At 39.4% G+C, this 22,142-nt stretch overlaps 1 protein-coding gene across 4 annotated transcripts in view; it reads right to left on the bottom strand.

The window, feature by feature from the left end:
* MYO1B (myosin IB) overlaps window positions 1-6,384 on the bottom strand; it is a 149,990-nt gene extending 143,606 nt beyond the window's left edge. For all 4 annotated transcript variants that reach the window (XM_077829809.1, XM_077829811.1, XM_077829810.1 and 1 more), the window contains exon 1: window positions 6,250-6,384. In XM_077829809.1, the coding sequence (XP_077685935.1) occupies window positions 6,250-6,384 (135 nt within the window). The remainder of the gene's footprint in view (window positions 1-6,249) is intronic.
* Between the last annotated feature and the right edge of the window lie 15,758 nt (window positions 6,385-22,142).

Here is a 22,142-nt window from a genome sequence, read left to right as displayed (position 1 = left end):
TGTATATTCACAATATGGTTAGAGAATAACCGTTTAGTGTTTATACAAGTGCCTATAGTCTGATTGGCTAGTAAAAGACATCATCTAATTGCACGTAGTTCATTATGGTGTTATATGAATATTAAGAAACAGACATGAAATAATTATGCAAGTCAGACAAAAATAAGAGTGCACTGAATTGCAAAACTACAAAAAACTGTACAGTTATGCATCAAACTGTATAGCATTCACTGCACTCTGACTGATAAACCCCATTTCAGTGTACCATATATCAGCAATAATCAGATCAACGGGTCACAGTAGTCCGCTTGTACCATGTGTATTTTGCACCAAAATATATTAAGGAAAGTTTTGAAGTTACAGTAAAAAGGGGTTCATTCTTGTATTAAGATGCGCCTCCTAAATGTACGCCATTTCTACTCATTCAAGGAGGAAAAGAATATTGTTCAAACTACACAAGCAGACAAAATACAAGTAGTAGGGGTTGAAGTGATTTTGACTCCTCAGCAGATCTGTGAATGAGTAGACAGGGTAGAGGGACACAGGGAAGCCTTGATCAAAGCAGCATGCTTTGGGAACTGAAAAAAATGTGGCTCCAGATTTAGCACTTGGCCCCAAATGCCACTTAAATGATGCACCTGGATGACAGACTTTGAAAGACTGGAGTACTCAGAGTTGAATCCTTTCCTGTTAGGAAAAGTAGGCCAAGATCAGGCCCTGCTGATAAAACTCCCACAAGCACAAATACACCTGGCCCCCTTGTCAATCATTTCCCACTTCCCCTTAACATTTCTGGATTTTAAACACGAGAAAAAGCCCACCCTGTCCAGGAATGAGGTTCAGTTTCGTATGCAAACACATACTCAACCAAGTCTTTGTTATCCAGTGAACCGCTAATGGCATATACCATTTGTAGTCATGCCAGAATATAAGAGGAAGTTACTGTTAGAGCTGGATGAACAATTCACAATAATGTATTTAGGGAATGAAGCTGCCTCCCCCACAAATTACCCACAGACAGATTGTGACTTTTATGAATTAGTTCACTGTTTGAAGGTGTTCAATAAATGTTGTGTGAACAAACTTTAGTCTGAGTTGTTCACAAACTTGACTGGAACCTCCAAGTACTCAGTATTAGTGATCAGATATTCAAGCTATGTGACTGGCCAACTAAATTACATCTTCTGTTTACTGATTGGCTAGCCTAACCTTTAAATTTTTGCCCCTTAAAACAAAGGTTAGTTTCATCATGAAATTCATTTGGTTGATTAAAAGAATCTCAAGTTTGGAGTTTGCTTTCTGTAAACATCTGTACCGGCAGAACTCTGCTCAGATGTTTGAAAAAATGTGAATAAAAAGGGATGTAAACTTATTGGATGCAAAATTTTCTTTAAAAGTTGCCAAAAATATTTACCAACAATTAGAGCTTTTAAGTGAGAAAAGAAATGCAGAATCATACCTCACACCAGCCATTTCCAGGCACAATTAAACTGAGTTTCTCATTTTCAATCAACACATGCACTTTACCCAGTGAGCCCCAGAACCACTCAACACAAGATTACTGCAAAATCCTAGAGTAATTATTAGAACATTTGGCCTAACTCCAATTAAACTAGCCTTTATGCTTATTTTTATAGGCACAGTCTCCAGCTTTGCACTCTGAAATGCAACCCAACACCCGACTCCATTAAACTTTGTAAAAAAAAGGAAAAAAAAAAACTTATGAAAATGTACAACATGTAACCAATTCAGTAGCCAGTGCTCTATTATGAGCACTCTTTTTTCCTCCTGTGAGCCCAAGAACATGCTGTTTTTGAAACACTGAATTGTCTCCTATTTTTTTCTCTAACAACTTAGATACCAAAATACAAATTTTCATTTCTATGCTTAAAGAGGGACTCACTTGTATGCAAACACTGAATATGTGAATTTGCAAAGATGTGTTTTAAAAGAAGAAAGAAAAACGGGGATACAGTCATTTCTCCCTTCCCAACTCCTGAATTTTTGTAACAATCCTGTACATTTATACTTCCTACTTTGGAAGTAAACATTCTACATGCACTCAGACCTAAATCCTGACTCAGCCCAGAGGCACATAAGCATGGAAGTTCCAACTTATTGAAGGCGACACAGTGCCTACAAAGGGGATGGTATACACCCAATGTCCTGCAGAGTTGAGCTCTTAGCAGATACCATTTGTAGTAGTGATGAGATGGAATTTCAGAGACGTGGAAGGAGACAGCCATTGGATCGGCAACAACTCACATCCACCAACCAAACATCTGAGGGGAAAGGGCTTTGAAGGGGAGAAGAGTATTCTATTTCTCCCTACCACCCCAGAAAGAACCCTGTAAAAATTCTATTTACTTTGTCCTTTAGCACTGGATTGGTTAATTACGAGCTTTAAATTATGAGCTTACCTAAAAAGACCAGCTAACGCGTCTATGTAGCAGACTCTGCTCCCTGCAAAAATTAACTTTAAAAAATAAATACATAGTCCATGTTAGAGAGTCTATTCTCCACAGGCCAATCCCTTTGAGAGTTATAACAGGATTTTTTAACAGGGTTGTAAAACTGTAACAAATAGGACGTTCAGACACAAACCATATATGTTACTTTACTAAAAACTGTTTAAAAACTGATGTTGACAAAGCCTTAGTTAACTGCTGTGTAGGCATAAAAGACAGTAGAATGGACAATGCTGTTTGGTTGGTTTTGTAACCCCTACAGTTGAACACTGAAATGAGGGAGGAACTTGAATCTACAAATTAATCAGGAAAGAAGACGTTCATTCCTATTGCCCTGTGAATGGACCCTGCAGGGCCAGGTTCATGCAACAGGCATGAACTGAAGTCTGCAGGCTTTGTTCAACTCTAAGAGTAGCTCTTCAGTAGTCTCATTTTGCTCCCCATGATAGCATGCAAAACGTGAGGTCCTATATGTTAAAACATATATTACTTCCAGCTGTAACAAGGGATTCATTGTGTTCAAGCTTAAGTCTAAAAAAAGAAGTGAAAAAATGTATTTCGTGGGCTTCAGATTTTGTGATGGGAGGGGAGAAGTGGGGGATGGTTTTTTGCTGTTTAAAAAATAAACAGGAAATGCAGTAATAAACAAAACTCTGTCCACATGCAATTTTAAAAAGCGTCAGGAAGCAAAATTGTGGGGGTGAAATTTACATAGCTGCAAAATACAATTGATCTGGACCTGAAATAACATTCCTTGAATTGCTTAATACATAAAATTATTAAATATCACAAACCAGATAACCAGTCTACTCAACAGTACATTACTTGGCACTTCCTTGAAACAGCTATTGCTTTTATTGGCTATGAATTAAATATTTTAATATAGTAAATGCTCTGCTTTCATCTAAACGGTTCCATCTTTAATAGGTGGATTAGTAAACTGAGTTTTTTAAGACCAAACAATAAAGTGATAAGTAAAGTCAAATAAAAAGTAAAGTAAAGTAAAGGTTGAAATATCATTTATCCTTCCTATCCAGCCTACAAAAACAGGAGTTGAACTACCTGTTTGAAAGGTCTTTTTGCTTGGCAGCAAACTTTTCAGCAAAATGTATTTAAGTGTCAGGATTTTCCACCTGGAGGCAAATGTTCCCATACTACTGAAGAAAATGACACCTTCCTTTATTTGCCAAAGCAAATAATACAATTAATTACTCTGCACTAATACTTTATCACCTTAGCCAACAGAATTAGAATTTTGAGAAGCTAAATCTCTTGATGTAACTGCCTCAAAGAGTGCATTTTTGAAGTGACTGAAAACGGTACATAATTCAGGTAGTTTTTATTCCATACATTTTTTAAAAAAATTAAATTAGACATTTGGTATACAAGTCTGACTTATCTCCAGAAAAAATGTCCAATCTCCCAAAGTTGAGTAAAAATACACAAACTTTTTCTATTCTATATTCCCTAAAATTGAGGTGCTTCAACAATCCACTCCCTAATGGCAAGCAAGCATCTTTCCTAAGCGAACATCTGCGGCAGAATCTAGGGTTTCTTCACAGAATAAGTTTCTAGCCCTTATAGTTAAGAAAACAACCTTCCAAACATGAACCGAGGATAAACCAGCACTGTACTATGTTCTTAAGTCTGCACACAAACAGTGACAGCACCTCTTCTGCTCTTCATGTTTTCACTTTGCTCTAACAGAGTGAAAACTGATCAGGCTAGTTAGTTTTCACCCTACTGTTGGGAATCCATGGTCAACGCTGAAACTGACAAGAATCAGGTCAATTACACGGTGCTACATCTTGAGAAAGCTGTGAGCAGCAGCAGGGTACTACTAGCCAGGATGGGCAAGGAAGCACTAGACTTGCTATTCACTGGGGAGGACCACCCAGAAAAAGGCTAGGAGAACGGCAGATTATCAGAGTCCCTCTCACCCACCCTCCTCCATCTGGGGATGGAAGGGAGAGAGGGGAAAAAATACATCCTTCTTCAAGGAGCCAAAGGAAGCTTCACATTTTAGTTTTTTAATGCCTGATTATCAGAGACTACAAATAACAGAGCTCCCTTAAGGAGAGAATTCCTCACACAGCACCTTGAAAGGAATCCTTCTCCTCTCCCTGCATCTGGGGGATCACCTTGGCTCCTCCTCTCAACACTACCTGTGACAATGCGAACTACTTATCTTACTTGAGTCCTCAGCTATCAGGTGACTAGTCAATTCTTCAAGCCCTACATGTGAAAAGAGTGGATGGATATGGCTAAGTGAGCAGATGTGGGCAACAGCATGTGTGTGGATATGGGTGGGAGAAGAAAGTGAAAGAGTGATTTTGGAGGAGAGAGAAGCAGTAAAGAATATATAGTGGAGCAGGGAGAACACATAACATAGGGGAATAAAGAGACACATAAAGGGAGTGGAAAGAGAGGAAATAAATACAGAAAGCAATGCAGATAAACCACTATCTGTTATAGGATAGAAAGGAGAAAGTGGAATGAAGTCATGGAAGGACTGAATGCATAACAATCAAGAAACATACTATAAGTAACATTTTGAACAATTAAATAGAAAATGGATTGAGGATAAACTAAAATTAAATATGGTACACAACTCTTTTATTCCATTAAGTTGCAGGTGCTATGGCTTAGAGAGCTTGGCTCCACTTCGGCTCATAGCTTTCATCTTCTATCTATTAAGTACATTTTTCAAGCACTGCCTTTCATTCAGTGATCTAAAAGCTCTTGAATCACATTACACACACATTGCCCCAGTGACATAGGTATACTATATACATTTTAAAAAGGAAGGAACTAAGACACAGAAGTAATGCATCTTTATAAGCCCACTCAAAGAACCAGTCGTAGAACTGGGCTCAGGACAGGAGTCCTATTTTCAATCCCTGATGTAACCATTAGAACATACTTCTGCTTCCTAATTTATCACCTCTCAAAGATAAATACACATGAAGATTTTGATTAATCCCACACATATCCAAGTTTACAAACCACTTTTCCAGCTGCAAGCAGAACCACAGATGCTTGTGTACATGCTTTGTTTGCAAGCGACAACATTTCATGTTTCAGCTAATCCCTATAGAGTAATTCCACTAAGAAAAGGAGTACTTGTGGCACCTTAGAGACTAACCAATTTATTTGAGCATAAGCTTTCGTGAACTAGAGCTCACTTCATCACTTCACTTCATGCTCAAATAAATTGGTTAGTCTCTAAGGTGCCACAAGTACTCCTTTTCTTTTTGCGAATACAGACTAACACGGCTGTTACTCTGAAACCAGTAATTCCATTAACACTCTAAATTTTTAAGGTTTATATACCATATCAATGATACTCATCCTGTGGATCATGAAAAGAGATGCCAATCAGACTACTTATATCCTACCTTCCATAGAAGCAGATTTGCTTGAAAATGTGTCTTCTTGATACAACTGAGGATCAAACTATTTACATTGTTAATTCCCAAAGTGTCTTCTTTTAAAAGTGATGGGATCCAAATCCCATCTTAAAACAACATGTGACCTGTGCAAAGGATTCTGAAACACCTCTGAGGAAGAAGAGAAGCAAGTGACTGAATACAGGAGGGCCTAGGTCACAATTTAAAAAAAAAAAAAAAAAAGAAGTGTTAAGTACCTCCAGCTAACGTAATTTATACATACCATGGTGTGCAGTAGACACGCACGCCCTACACAACATAATTCTAAACACTTTTTTTAAAAGGACGATTAAATAGCCCCCCAACAAGATATTTGTGCAGCATGTACTTACATATATTTCACTGTGGTCAAAGCGCTTTTTTAGGTTGTTAATGAATGAATCTTCACTGAGAGGTTCTAAAAGGACCATATCTCCCACTCCAATCATGTTGTCTAGAAGTGACGTCTTCACCTCCATTTTGGCCATTTTCCTCTATTGGGAGAGGAAAAACAATTTGAGCACCATTAATTTGAAAGGGGTCTATTTATTCACATTTATAGGAGCCATCCAGGAGTTTGGCTGAACATCATGCAGGAACATAAATACATCGAGTGTCATTTCTATTCAATGTTTTTCAAAATGTTATATTTTTAAATCTAGAAAGGTCAGAATTCACAACAATTCAAAGCAATGTGGACATAAAACAAAGGCACCCAAAACAGCCCACAAAGTCCTATGACGCAGCCCTTGTTTGCTATATATCAGATATTGAGAGGCAATTCAAGCTAAAGATTCCAACAGGTCAGATCCCAAGATTCCTTTATTTGTTTTCATGAAAGATGAGCTAGAAAGTAAATGTTTTGATTTGCAGTTAATTCATATGGATATATTTCAAATTTAGGTCCCAATCCTGAAGTTCCTATGCAAGCAGATTTTCCAGAGACTTAATGAAGAGTTCCCACTTTTAAGTCAATTGTTTTTAAAACTGAAAATCAACAACTGAATTGCAACTTATGCATACAATCCAGATTTTTTGATTACAATAAATATGTTCAAGTGTACGCAAACCCAACTTTCTACTGACTTTTAGAATGCCCAGATATTCATAAAAAGTCACTGCTTTTTATGGGCTTACTCTCCGTATTCTAATTTGATTCAACTTTTCCCATCTTTACCTTCCCTCCACTACTCCAAACAATCTTTTAGATTCTTAAAAGTAAAACCACTTATTTGACTTAAGTCGGACAAGAAAGCTATTCTAAACTATACATTGCATTTCCCATGTTTTTGGCTTTATTAATAGAATCTTTCCTTAGTATTCACAACATAATAGTCTGGATTGTCTACTACCCAATCACTGTAGAACTATAGCTTTACTGTTCTTTGTCAAATAATTAATTTTCTTAACAACTCCTTTCAACTGGAGTGCAGACATTCAACAATTTTCTTCCAACTTCATTTGCTGAAACCATAGATAATTTCCTGAACAGATCTTTTCAATTCAAATAGAAAATAAACGGCTCCGAAACTATGGGCATGTCTACAAAGAAAGAAAAACCCACAACTGGCCCATGCCAGCCGACTCAGACTCACGGGGCTTGGGATGCGGGACTGTTTCACTGCCATGTAGACTTCAGCTACAGCCTGAGCTGTGGGACCCTTCTACCCTGTAGTCCGAGCCCCACAAGTCCAAGTCAGCTGGCAGAGGACAGCTACAGGTTTTTCTTTGCTATGTAGACATACTCTAAACTTCCCTTAGTAGGGACAGGAGAAAATTGAGGAACAGGGTCAAGCTGAGGAATTCATCTTCACATGTAAACGTTTTTACAACAAAATTAAATAATTTATCATAGACTGCATTGTAAATGCTGAGCTCCGGATAGGTGAACAGCCTTGCGACATCACAAACTCAAGTAAGTTTTGAGATTATTGTACAGCCATGCAAATTGATAACAGTAGAATGAATAGTCATACTAATGAGCAGTGACCAGTCAGTAATAAGTATCTGGACTGTCATCTTCTATCGATTCCTCCACAACGAATTATAGTTTTGTGTTATTTTTTCTTGTTTTCTTATGAAAGCTAGTTTAAATAAAGTTTCTGCAGGGGATTAGTAGTTTATATGGTCAGTGGTAAGCAAACTGTTTGCATATTTACTACTATCACATTTACATGATTTCCCATAAAAAATAATCTGAAACTATTCAGTCCAGACTATCCCTTTACCTCCTATTTGCATCTATGACCACCGCATAATTATGCACTATTTGATTTTTGAGTTGTAGTTCAGATATCCACTCAAATCATCAACCCAGACTCAAGGCATGTTTGATGTTATTCTAAGTTCAACCAAGAAAACTTGCAGCTGCACCGGAAGTTAACAGAAGTAATAGTTACAAGACTCCCAACCTTAACCAAACCTGTGAATCTTCGAAATTCACATGGATATGTGAAAGCTGTCTCATATTCATGCTGGACTGTGGTAGACAACTGTTGGTAGGTCAGTCTTGCTAAACAAACAAGAGAGCATTTCCTTGCATATTGGAGAAAGCCATTTCATCAAAATCTTGGTTTAGTCCTAAAAAAAACCTTAGTTCCTGAATTAGTGTAAAAAGTATATTAAAATGCCCCCCAAAAAGTCATGCCATAGATATGACTTAGATTTGTAAATCTTTTCCACTCATCCCCATCAAACTACTTTTTAGAAACCACTGGTCTGACTTTAAATTGTATATTTACTCTCCATGGAATTTTTCTCTGCAACTAATGTTCAACTATTTTGTATGAGCTGTTATTAAAAAAAAAAGTCCTCTCGAATATGTAATTTATTAAATATTGAGTCAGTACCAAAAAAAAAGTTCAGCTAGCACAAAACCCTAATATGGTCAACTGTAACCTAAAATTTAAGTCTAGCCAGTAGATCTCATTTACCACTCTGAAATTACAAACCACCTACCATGCTAAACGCATCATTGCTATGGAATTTCAAGACCAGGAGTACACAAGCCGTTAAGCCTATTCATATACTGCTCACTTACAAGAGGCACTTACAAAAGGAGGGTACCAAGTCACCAGTCCCAGTATTCAAAGCAAGAACAGTGCATGACTTACAGAGATCAGTCCACTGATAGTATTTGAGAAAGAAGTGAATAAACCTTGTGAACTCCTAAGACTTTTTTGCAGTAATCTAGCATCATAGTATCATTGGTCATTTCTATCAGCTTTAGAACAGGAAGATATTACTGACCTAGATAGTAAAACTGAGACAATATGCTGGCTACACAGTGTGATTCAACAATTTTTTTCTAAATCAATCTCAGTAATTTAAAGGACATGTTTGAAGGCCAAACGCTTGCCTTACATTGAAAGTGATATGATCCAAAAATATTCTACAATCCAAATGGTTTAAGCCACCATTTTCAGATCCTATCGGCAATCCTTACTCTGGCACAGTTGTCACAATAGAGGATTTAAGCAAGCTTGCAGGATGGATTTAGTTTAGAAAGAGGACAGAGAAGAAGCAACTGGAAAAGGATTTTCAGTATACAGATATTGTTAAGAAGAACCAACCATAATGCAAAACACACATTAAACAATTAGACTTATGCTAACAGAATAGAATGGTGGGGAAGAGGCATTAAAACAGAATCATTAAGGTTTGTAAAGCAGTTTGAAAGCGCATGGTGCACTGTAAATGCCATGAATTATTGCTAAAGAAAGAGGACTTTGGAGAAATAATAAGAGCCAACGCTATATATCAGTAGAAAACTAGAAGTCCTCTGTTGCACTGGTAAGGGAATAAGTTTCAGCCAAGACATTCATAAATGGATCTGTAAACTTTGGAGCTCAAATCCATGTTAGGCATCTAATTAAATTGCCTCGTTTTTAAAGGTGCTGAGCACCCAGCAGCTCCCATCAACCTGAAACAGAGCTAATGTGTTCTCAAAGTCACCCAACTTCCTAAATAGAGACTTATTTTTGAAAGTCTTTGCCCTTCAACTATAAAGCAATGGTACCCTTCTGGAATGGATTAGGTAAAGCTAATGTTGCCAAGCTTAAAAACAAAACCTCACTGCCACTAGCCAGCATTAGCCAGTGCTGTGGGTGGCACTTATAAAAACAAAACAGGCAAGTTGGTTAAACGTCAGATGTGTTAAAATTATGTTTTGCTTTTTTATATAAACACAAGAATGACTTTTGCTTATTTGTTATTGGTTATTTCTCTCCGCAAATTACTGACCTGAGAAAGATTCATAGAGGTACTGAAATTGTGTAGTATTAAGATGGTAGAAAAGCTTAATAAATATAACCTAAATAGAAATGGCAAACCCCAGGTTTACCTAACCCATTTACAGCTGTATCAAGCTTGTTTGGATACACTGTATGAAACAGAGTTGTGTAAAGTTTACAGTTGTAAATTATTAAGTTTTAGTACAACAAGAAGTTGGCTCAGAACAAAACACTTACACTCTGCTAATCAGATTTTTCCCCAAATATTTTCTGAACTCTCCCACGCCCACTTGCTAGTTCCCTCCCCTATTAATCTTCCTCATCATCCCCAGAGTATACTCCATCTCCATCCCACAATACCATCCCTGTTCTCTTCCTATTCACTGGCAGCTTCCTCCTTCCTCACTCTTCCTCCTGGCCCTGTTCCCACTTAACTTGCATAGATTTCAATGAATTTTACATTATAAAAAAGCATGTTCAATTGTCTAGAATCTTGTCTATATTAGATAAAAACATGCTGCAACAAGCCAAGAAAACCTTGGGCTTGCAATACTAGTTCAATGTTTTGTGTCCACACGCTGTTGTGATGCAAGGTGTTTTCGACCCACTGCTTTTATCTAGTCATTACAATGCCTGGGATAACTTTATTCATGTCTAGCTGGAACACTGAAGTCAACAGTGATTCTCTCCTGTCCCCACGCAGTCTAGGAAAGAAGCCATAAAGCTTTGCAGTCTAGCATTGGCTTCTAGTGCCCCTATCCAATGACTCCTCCTCTATGTTCAACTTACTCTCTACTCCCTTTATGCTCCTGTTCTTCTCTCATAGACCACTCTTATTAGATCAGAGTCTTCCCTTCCATTGCAATAAATTCTATTTGCTTGGTCAATACAGACATATTTGTTCCCTGAACCCTAATTTGAGTGTTAGCACAGATTTTCGCTTAAAAATAAAAAAAATAAGAACTGCCATATTGGGTCAGACCAAAAGTCCATCTAGCCCAGTACTCTGTCTTCCAACAGTAGCCAATGCCAGGTGCCACAGAGGGAATGAACAGAACAGGTAATCATCAAGTGATCCATTCCCTATCGCCCATTCTCAACTTCTGGCATACAGGGGCTAGGGACACCATCCCTGCCCATCCTGGCTAATAGCCATTGATGGGCCTATCCTCCATGAACTTACCTAGTTATTTTTTTAATCCTGTTATAGTCTTGGCCTTCACAACATCCTCTGGCAAAGAGTTCCACTGACTAACTGTGCGTTGTGTGAAGAAATATTTCGTTTTGTTTTAAACCTGCTGCCTATTCATTTAATTTGGTGATCCCTAGTTCTTGGGTATGAGGAGTAAACAACACGTCCTTATTTACTTTTGCCACAGACATGCTTTTATGGACCTCTATCATATCCCCAATTAGTCATCTCTTTTCCAAGCCGAAAAGTCCCAGTCTTACTAATCTCTCCTCATATGGAAGCTGTTCCATACTAATCATTTTTGTTGCCCTTTTCTGTACCTTTTCCAATTCCAGTATATCTTTTCTGAGATGGGGCAACCAGATCTGCATGCAGTATTCAAGATGTGGGGGTACCACTTCAGAATAGGAATCTTGTCAAACTTTAACTTCCAACCAGCTCACAGTAACAGAACTGGCAGATAACTGAGGAATAGCATGAAACTTACATGTATGATCAAATCCTGCATTCTAGTTTTCGTGTTACTGTGCTGCGCAGCCAGGAAATGGAACTGAAACGGTTTTGTTCTGCATTCTGAAGCTTAATTTATATTTTTTAACATTGAGGAAGGGGGCATTTTAAAACCCAAAAAAATACTTTTCCTATTTTTGAAAGTAAGATGGGTGAGGCCCAAAGTCACCCACCCATAAGGGTGTCAATTCATAAAAATTGTGACGGATATTACCATAATTTTGCATATTTAGACAACCACCAATAATCAATTAATACAAATTCCTTATCAAAACAAAGACTATTTTATAATCTAGACAACATTGTGCATTAAGACTTCAAGTGCAAAATTTAAGATCGGATACACTTCACAAGACTTACAGTAAGTTTACACATAGATGAACAGTCTTAAAATACTTAAAATAATAAATGATAGACCATTTCACAAGCATTTTTAGGAACCAACTAAAGGAACTGCAGCAGAACTGAACGTTTTAATGAGCGCCAAATAATACTGTAAAAAGAAGCCCAACACAACAAAAGAGGCTAAAGCCAAGCAAAACGTGTACAGTTAAAGTCACTCACCCCTCTTCAAAGGAGGAAGTATAATACTGTTTGTATTAAGGACTCCCATACATAATGACACTGCCAGAGCTTTCCTATGCCATCCACACACCCCAAAATATGATGTAATAATCAAGCATTGCACATCTACAGGAAGTTGGTGACAATTAATATACCTCTTCACTTATTGCTAGGGCCCTACCAAATTCACAATCCATTTTGGTCAATTTCACTGCTGGGGAAGGAGGGTGGTTAAAATTAGTCAATTTCATGTTTTCAGACATTTACATCCGAAATTTCAGTGTTGTTACCCTAGGGGTCCCAAAGGCGGTCAGGGTCACAAGGCTATTGCAGGGGAGTCTGGGGACTGCCACCCTCATTTCTGCCCTGCTGCTGGCAGGGACCGTTGCCTTCAGAGCTGGGCAGCCAAAGAGGAAGGTTGCTGGCTGAGCACCCAGCTCTAAAGCCAGCACCACCACCACCAGCAGCACAGAAGTGAGGGTATGTGGAGGTGGGTTACCATATGTCTGGTTTACCCAGCAGTCTCCCACCTGACAGCTGGAGCCACAGCCACCACGTTGGGGTGGGGGGGGGGGATAGCTGGAGCCACAGCTGCCCCTGTGAGGGGTGGGGAGAAGAGCACACATAACAGCTGAAGCTGCAGAGCTTCCTGCAGCTGGGAGATATCCTGGAGGTGTGTATGACCCGGCCCTGCAGGGGAAAAGGGAGTCTTGTTCCTCCTCACCCTTGCAGACTAGCAGCAGGAGCCCTGTGCAGGGTAAGAGCCCCTGGCTGGATGCCAGATTTCACAGTCCAGGATACATTTTTCACACCTGTGAATTTGGTAGGGCCCTACCTATTGCACAGCAGCTATTATTGGCAGGGTATATCAGTTAATTGTTTTCCTCCTCGACTGCTGCTGCAGTGAAAGACGACATTGTAGTGCCTCAGTACCCAAAGCTCTCCTGACCACGTATGTAGCGCTGGACTCAAGCACACTTGCAGTTTCAGGATGGTTAAAAAAAGTAGTCCTTGCCATCTAGTCTACTCTCTATAGAAAATATTTGTGAAATTAAAGGCCAAGTTATCAGCGACACCAACAACTTGAAATCTAGGAGGAGTCAGAAGTAGCTTTAGGTACCATACCTGGCCCTCAGCCTCCCTGTCAGTTTTTGTGATTTTGCAATCCCACTTACATATGTTTCATTTCCCTGTCACTGCATACTAGACCCACACAAATAAAGTAAACTTTCTGACCACATTCAGGAAACAGTGAAAATGACTAGATACACAATGCTGCCAAATGGACACAAGTGAAACTGAGAAATGGGGAAAATGCTAATCTTTTTCTGTCAGAGTAATTTTGTGGCACATCTGACAAAAGCAGGCAAAAAAAATTCAGAAAGCAATAGGATTTGGAAGTTGATGATGTTCCTTTATACAAAAAAACCACATGCCACTGCCCTCAAGCTGATGCACAGAATACATATATACAGGAAATAGAGCATGCTGACAGGGAAACAGCCCCTGCTGGGCACAGTGACGACAATCTAGATTCGTGGCACACTCACTAAGAAAACTATGGTGCTCTGTTCACCCAACATCAGAGCACTCAGCATCCAGCATATCACGAACTGCTGATTCTAACCCAGGAAAACATTAGCAAGGGTTGTTGACTCCCCAACTCTTCAGTCTTTGGGACAGAGCAGGGCACAGTGGAGCAGCAGCATTGTGGATGTAACCTTTCTGTTGCCTGGAACTCTTCTTCAGGGAGAGAGCCTATAGCCTCCTGCTTCTCCCAAGATTGTTCAAAGATGCTGAGATGTGGCAATGAAAGGACTGAGAAAAAGAGCAGGGGAGGGATGACAACTGCCAAACAGCAAGAGGACTTTGGAGCCCAATGACTTCCTGCTCGAAGGAGAGTAGGTTCAAAACTCTCTGACAGGTATGTTGTAGACCAGGGATCAGCAACCTCTGGCACGCGGCCCACCAGGGTAAGTCCCCTGGCGGGCCAGGCCAGTTTGTTTACCTGCCCCGTCCGCGGGTTCGGCCGATCATGGCTCCCACTGGCCACGGTTCACCGCTCCAGGCCAATGCAGGCTGCAGGAAGCAGGGGCCAGCACATCCCTCGGCCCATGCCGCTTCCTGCAACCCCCATTGGCCGCAGTTCACCGCTCCAGGCCAATGGGAGCTGCAGGAAGCGGCATGGGCTGAAGGATGTGCTGGCCCCTGCTTCCTGAAGCCCCCATTGGCCTGGAGTGGTGAACTGCGGCCAATGGGGGCTGCAGGAAGTGGCATGGGCCGAGGGATGTGCTGGCCCCTGCTTCCTGCAGCCCGCATTGGCGTGGAGCGGCGAACTGCGGCCAGTGGAAGCCGCGATCGGCCGAACCTGCGGACGCAGCAGGTAAACAAACTGGCTGGGCCTGCCAGGGGGCTTACCCTGACGGGCCGCATGCCAAAGGTTGCCAATCCCTGTTGTAGACCAAGGATATTATACAAGTTAAAACACTTCCTTTGATCCTGTACACTACCTTAAGCTTTGGCCAACAGATGACCATTTTATGAACACCTTTTTCCCCATCAGGCAATAATTTACTGCAGTTACACTCTGAACCAGTCAATATTTGCCATTTTAAAGAAGTTTGCAATTTTGGCTTTGTTTTAAAATTAAACAATGCTTGTTATGTCTTATCTAGAATTGAAAAGACACTTCTAAAACTTTGCTCAATGTTTTGTTAGTTTTCAGTAAGCGTCAAACATTCAGAGGACTTCACAGATTCCTCAACTAGTTAACCACAAACGGGTTCAGTGAATTATGAAAGCTAAACAAGAGATAGTGAGGTATATTTATTTATATTAAGAGTGAGGGAATGTTTTTATTAAGAGTCAATTAAACAGCAACAATTTCTAATGCTTAGCCATGTTTGTGTCAGCATAAAGACAAAACACTCACCCCACTCATCCAAAAATATTGCCACAACAGAAAAGGCAACAACAGCTGTTGGCTGGTACTATGAGATTCTCCACGTTTCTCAAGTGGTAGAAAAGTTATGCAATATTATATTGAGGAAGTATGTTTAAGTATGCATTAAAATGAAGTCATGAAAGGGGACAGAGAACAACTGCACAGGGAAACAATCTCAATTCCCAGCTACTGAGAATCCAATGTCACAACATTAGTGGTCAGTTGCCATAAGAATTCTATAGCAAAAGACACACTAAATTCGGTTAGTGTAATGTTATTTTCTTTGTTAGGCCTGTCCTGTAGTAGGTGACTTCTGGGAACTCTTCTGGCTCTATCAATCTGTTTCTTCACTTCCGCAGGTGGGTACTGTAGTTGTAAGAAAGCTTGACAGAGATCTTGTAGGTGTTTGTCTCTATGTCTGAGGGGTTGGAACAAATGCGGTTGTATCGCAGAGCTTGGCTGTAGACAATGGATCGTGTGGTGTGGTAAGGGTGAAAGCTGGAGGCATGTAGGTGGGAATAGCGGTCAGTAGGTTTCCGGTATAGGGTGGTGTTTATGTGACCATCATTTATTAGCACTGTAGTGTCCAGGAAGTGGATCAAAGAAAATAACAGAACGCCACTAGCCATCACCTTCAGCCCCCAACTAAAACCCCTCCAACGCATTATTAAGGATCTACAACCTATCCTGAAGGATGACCCAACACTCTCACAAATCTTGGGAGACAGGCCAGTCCTTGCCTACAGACAGCCCCGCAACCTGAAGCAAATACTCACCAGCAACCACATACCACACAACAGAACCACTAACCCAGGAACCTATCCTTGCAACAAAGCCCGTTGCCAACTGTGCCCACATATCTATTCAGGGGACACCATCATAGGGCCTAATAACATCAGCCACACTATCAGAGGCTCTTTCACCTGCACATCCACCAATGTGATATATGCCATCATGTGCCAGCAATGCCCCTCTGCCATGTACACTGGTCAAACTGGACAGTCTCTACGTAAAAGAATAAAGGGACACAAATCAGATGTCCAGAATTATAACATTCATAAACCAGTCGGAGAACACTTCAGTCTCTCTGGTCACGCGATTACAGACATGAAAGTTGCGATATTACAACAAAAAAACTTCAAAACCAGACTCCAGCAAGAGACTGTTGAATTGGAATTCACTTGCAAATTGGATAAAATTAACTTAGGCTTGAATAGAGACTGGGAGTGGCTAAGGCATTATGCAAGGTAACCTATTTCCCCTTGTTTTTTCCTACCCACCCCCACCAGACGTTCTTGTTAAACCCTGGATTTGTGCTGTAAATGGCCCACCTTGATTATCATACACATTGTAAGGAGAGTGATCACTTTAGATAAGCTATTACCAGCAGGAGAGTGGGGTGGGGCGACAGAAAACCTTTTGTAGTGGTAAACACCCATTTTTTCATGCTTTGTGTGTGTATAAAAAGATCTTCTATACTTTCCACAGTATGCATCCAATGAAGTGAGCTGTAGCTCACAAAAGCTTATGCTCAAATAAATTGGTTAGTCTCTAAGGTGCCACAAGTACTCCTTTTCTTTTTGCGAATACAGAATAACACGGCTATTACTCTAAAACCTATATTTTTCAAGATATTTAAGACCTATTCACTTGCAAACAATTGATAGTAGCTCAGGTAAATTCCATAACTAGAAGTATTTAACTAAACTCTCTTAAAGTTCACTATCCTATGTGCTTGAAGTACCCTGCAACCCCTCTTCTGTCCACCTTCGGGGTTTCAAAGCTCTCAAGGTGCACCAGAAATGGGCTGCCTCCTGCACATCTTACAAAAACACAGAAGCCCAATTTAAAGTAGTCCCCTGCACATTTTGGAAGGTAAATGAAAGAGGAGTAACAGCTGTACTATGTAAGTTATGGACTCACTATGTGCAAAACACAATTTATCATCATTTGAAGAACGCTTTACAAGAATAATGAAAGAACAATGCAAAATGTATGGACAGTATGCATTTTTCAGAGGCTCGTAACTTGCTCTAATCAAAACTAGTTTTCTTCTCAGTGCAAGTAATTTCCATGTCAAACTTCAACTTTTAACCCATTTTAATCACAGAGCTGTTCAAAATTGCATACGTTTTTCTGAGCGAAAAATATACTTTCTATTCATAGCAGAACTATTGTATTCTAAGTTTTAGAAAGTTCTAAGTAAATGAAAAGAGGAGATTAGACTGAAAACTGCTATGCAACCTTGACTATAATCAGTGATGGCTACTTATACTACAATTCTTTCAGAGCCACAGAGAAAATTACTCTGCAGACCATTAAAGATTCACAGCAGCCCTTTAACTGAAAAACAAATCTCTATAGCCTGAAAAAAATTATATGGCACTGATTAAGTAATTTGCAGGCTTACATGTGCTTGTGGTTTGTCATATACATGAGAGGCCAATTAAAATATATATTACTGACCACAGGTCTGCAATTATGAGGAGTAATATTACCTTCCCAGTTGCTAAGGAACTGAATCATCCTTTTAAGTAGTTTAAATTTTATAGGGACTGAACATATTTGGGAGTTTAGAAAAACTAGACTTCAGAGAGAAGTGTATTGGTTATTTTACTGAAAACGTATGTCACTCATTGACTTTAATGAGGATTAAAACTTAACATCTTTGAGGTGATTCAGGTTATCGTAATTTTTTATTTAGAATTTTAAATTACATTGGATAAATAACTCCTACTCCATTTAACTTGTGATGGCAGACTCCCCAAGAGAGTTGTATGTTCTCAGGGATTGCCCCTGGGTGCTTTATTGATATCTTTTTGTGATATAAACATGTTGAGAAAAATCACAAGATGTTTTTTATTTAACCACAAAAGGCAAAGGCCATGAGAGTTATATGTACTAAACAAAGGTTTTTTTCCCTCCTGCTCTTAACTGACTGAATATTAATTGAGTGCTTAAGGGTAAACAATGCTATTTACATTTGTCCTATGCTTCTTTCTGATATCTGTTATATAGATTAATATTAAAATGGATACTCCTTATAATAAGATTACTTTTTTGGTCTAGATAAAACACTTTCATTTTATTCTCCTGTATGTGTAATTTTTCAAATTACTTGCATATTTATTATATGTACACAATATCTAGTTACCACCAGTTACTATATTAGGTTGTTGGTCCGTTTCCTAATTCAGTGGTTTGTATCTTTACTTTAAAAGAGATCTCTGCTGGTTACTCTGGCTTGGGAGGCTTTGAGGAGGCTGCTTGCTACTGAAATATCAGCCTGACAGCCCTTTTTCAGCACCTATTAAAAGGTAGTCTTAAAATATCAAAGATGTTTTAGGCTCTGCTTACACGCTGGGTAAATTCCATTTAAGTTTTGAATTATACCAATAGATTTAAAAGATTGTAGGTGTGGTGTAACCTTTTTTTGCAGCAGCTTATTCTGAACCCTGAATATAGTTTTTCTATTTTAAGTTACCCCAAAAAGCAAACGTGAGTGCATTGGTTACTTTCCCTCTCCCCCTTCCCATTTTCTGTATAGCTGGGAACAGCTCCCTAGTAATGGGCTCAATCCTGCTCCATGGACCATGGCAAAATTCCCACTGACTTCTTTAGGAGCAGAAGCCATTCCACAGAGAATATTTACTTTTAAACTTTCTTTAGCCATATTTTAACTGAAGAATTTTGTAAACATTCTAATCTCCAGTAAATAAACTTGACATCAATTTAAAAAAAAAAAAGTATATGCATTTTTAATCCTACATTGTTAGAAGCAACACCTCAGACTGGAAAAACATTAAAAGAATATTTCTCTTTTTTTAATGATAGCAGTTTGTTTTCTTTGTACACTTAAATGCATTTTTAAAAAATATAACCACTTCCCTGTAGTCTCAGTCAATTTGTTTATGTGGGTCTCTCCACTTAGAAAGAGTCAAAAAGAAATCCTTTTAGAGAATAGCAAAATGAGATTATAAAACTACATTAGGGACAGATGTCAAACCTAAAACTAACTTTAAAATATGTGTTTTTTTAAAATTACAGACTAGATATTTGGTTGACAGTGCCATTTGAACTACGCAATTTTTTTAGGCCAGACAGGTATTTAGTATACAACATTAAACACCTGGAAGACAGTCAGTTAAGAAAATACAAATACTAGTTTTTACTGCTATTGGTTGTATAGCTGAATTGCAGTACAGAGGGGATGCCCTTTTAACTAGTTACCTTAATCTTTCAAACTGCTCTTAAATTTAGTGCTAATTTTTTATTTCATGCCTGATTCAAAGGTTATGTTTGCATAACTGTTGAAGAACAGAGCCACATACACCAAGCTAGGAAACCTTTGTTTATTTTAGGTGTCATAACTTTGGCCTGCTAGCAGGCCAGAGTTCATGTTCAAAGACCCACCAACAGCAGATCCTGGCACATTATTATATATTAATGGCCAGTCTTCACCACACACAGTCAACACATTTTTTCCAAGTGAGGCCTCCCTCCTTTGGGAGACATATTACATTCAACATGAAGCCATATGCTTCACTTACACTCCTACAATAATAAAAATTAATACTTTTACTTCCTTTTACACACACATAGAGAGCAAATCATTCCTTTATCCATTCAGTGCTAACCGCACACCTCTGTGCAACACGGGATAGCTGGAATTAATAGTTTCTATTTGCCATAGAACAACAGTGACAGGTCACTCAAGGTAGGTCCTTATATGATAAAAGTGTATTACAGTCAGTGGCAATCTTGCTGTCAAATCCATGAATGTTGTTTTGAAACATTTACTCTTCTGTCAAGCGCTAAGTAGATGACAACAGTCAAAGACATCTGAGGAATGTGAATGAAGATGACCAAAAAAAAAAAAAAAAAAAAGACAGGCCACAGCTGTAATAAACATCCAAACACTGAAGCCATCTGGGGATGGGAGGGAAGGATACCACACGCATAAACCTCACGCTGCTTAATACCTTCAGTGTACCAATAGATCAAGCTTTTCTCCCCATTGGACACCAAGCTAACCAAATTACTGATCCTTCAGAAAATCCATATCCCATGGAAAGATATTGATCCCTCTCTGAGCACGATCCAATCCCTCTCACCACCAGTCCTTGAATGGTGAGCTCTGATCTCAATCCGTCCCAGCTATATGAGGGATTGGACGCAACATGTCCCTCATCTCCATTTAACTATACACTTGTGCAAGAACTAATTGTCCAAAGTAAAGCCAGGAACTTACACAGACACAAGTACCTTCTGACAGTAGCTTTTCAATTGTTCATTTCCACATTTGGTATGTATAACATAAGAGGACAGACAACCACCAATATCCTGACACAGCTCCCCACCAAAGATCGTTAACAGACTTCACATTCATGCAATCCAATCTATCAATCCTGAAACACACCCACTCCCTGGCAACCCAGCCCATCAGCTCTAGTGGGTACCTGCAGTGCCATCCATCTTCGAGAGGGCAGGTGGGACAGATGAACTGTGGAGTAGGATGCAAGAGGCTAATTCACTGCTTCAAAACAGTTCAAACGGCTTCGCTAGCTGCAAGGAGAGCCAAATGGGGAATCTGCCCCTAAAAGGAGCACACTGATTGGCCCTTCGCTCCCTCCTCCCAACCCTCAAGAACCCAGAACTCTTTTCAGCTCTTTCCCATGGACAACATTGGTTATAAGAGACAAGAAGGGTTACAGGGGTGGGGAAGGAAGTGGTTCCCTCTCCATGGCCTGAGCAAGTCAGGTGCTGTGCATAAAACCAGGATATTACTGTCAAAGAAAGACCACAAACATCTATGACAAAAAAATTCTATTAATCTATTAATATATTTTGACACCTGGACAAAATTGGTCCCTTTGTGAAAAAGCCAATGGTTGAACAGGCATTGGTTATGAGCACATCACCCTAGTAGATAGGTGACTTCAGAAACATTACAGTTCAGACATTAGTTTTAAAAGCTATTACAGATCTGTTTCCCTGCCATACTTTTCCATGACTGTTTGTGCTGCACACTGATTTCTGTTCCATGGAGGTTGGCAGTCTTGTGACTACACTACCAGTTATGTCAGTATAACTTATGTCATGCAGGAGTCTGAATAAGCCACCCCTGAGCGGCAGAAGTTACACCAACCGAAGCAGTGGTGTGAACAGTGCTGTTGGCGGGAGAGCTGCGCCACTGTAAGCTCTCGAGTGTACCTGCAGCCTTGATAACAGAAAAGCAGAGCGGGAAGAAGACTTTATTCTTGTTTGTTTTTTTAAGGGTGCTATGAGATAGGGAAGAGATTTTGCAAACAGATTAGCTTTGAATTTTGAGCTAATAAAGTGAAGTGTCCCTTTAAGAAAAAGAGAAAGATTAAGTAAATTGTAGGTTTGTTTGTTTTTAACACAATACAGAAAGTTGTGTTTCAAGAACATTTACAATTTAGACTTTGGGTTTTGCTTCTCAATTATCCATTTTCACCAGTACATCAGAAATCATTATACAATAAATCAAGTTTTCCATCAACCTAACTGCTTTATCAACAGATGGCCTCAGACAATGGAGAGAGCTCTAAAACTGGCAATTCAAACCCACAAAGATCACTGGAGTCAAAAGGCACATGTGGCTAAGTGTCACGTTAAATTTAAACTCCTTTGTTTATCTTCCTGGGCTTTAATAGTAGTTTTAAAATGTACATTTCACAATTTTAGTGTAAGATACCTTCCTAAAACAGCCACAGAAGACACAGCCCTCAGGGATGGGGTGGGAGCAGAGAGAGTCAATCTCACAGCACACAAACTCACAAC

This window comes from Eretmochelys imbricata, chromosome 11 (assembly GCF_965152235.1).
Source record: "Eretmochelys imbricata isolate rEreImb1 chromosome 11, rEreImb1.hap1, whole genome shotgun sequence".
Lineage (NCBI taxonomy): Eukaryota > Metazoa > Chordata > Testudines > Cheloniidae > Eretmochelys > Eretmochelys imbricata.
Note: the sequence above shows the minus strand (reverse complement) of the source record. Positions and strands in the feature narration are given on the sequence as shown.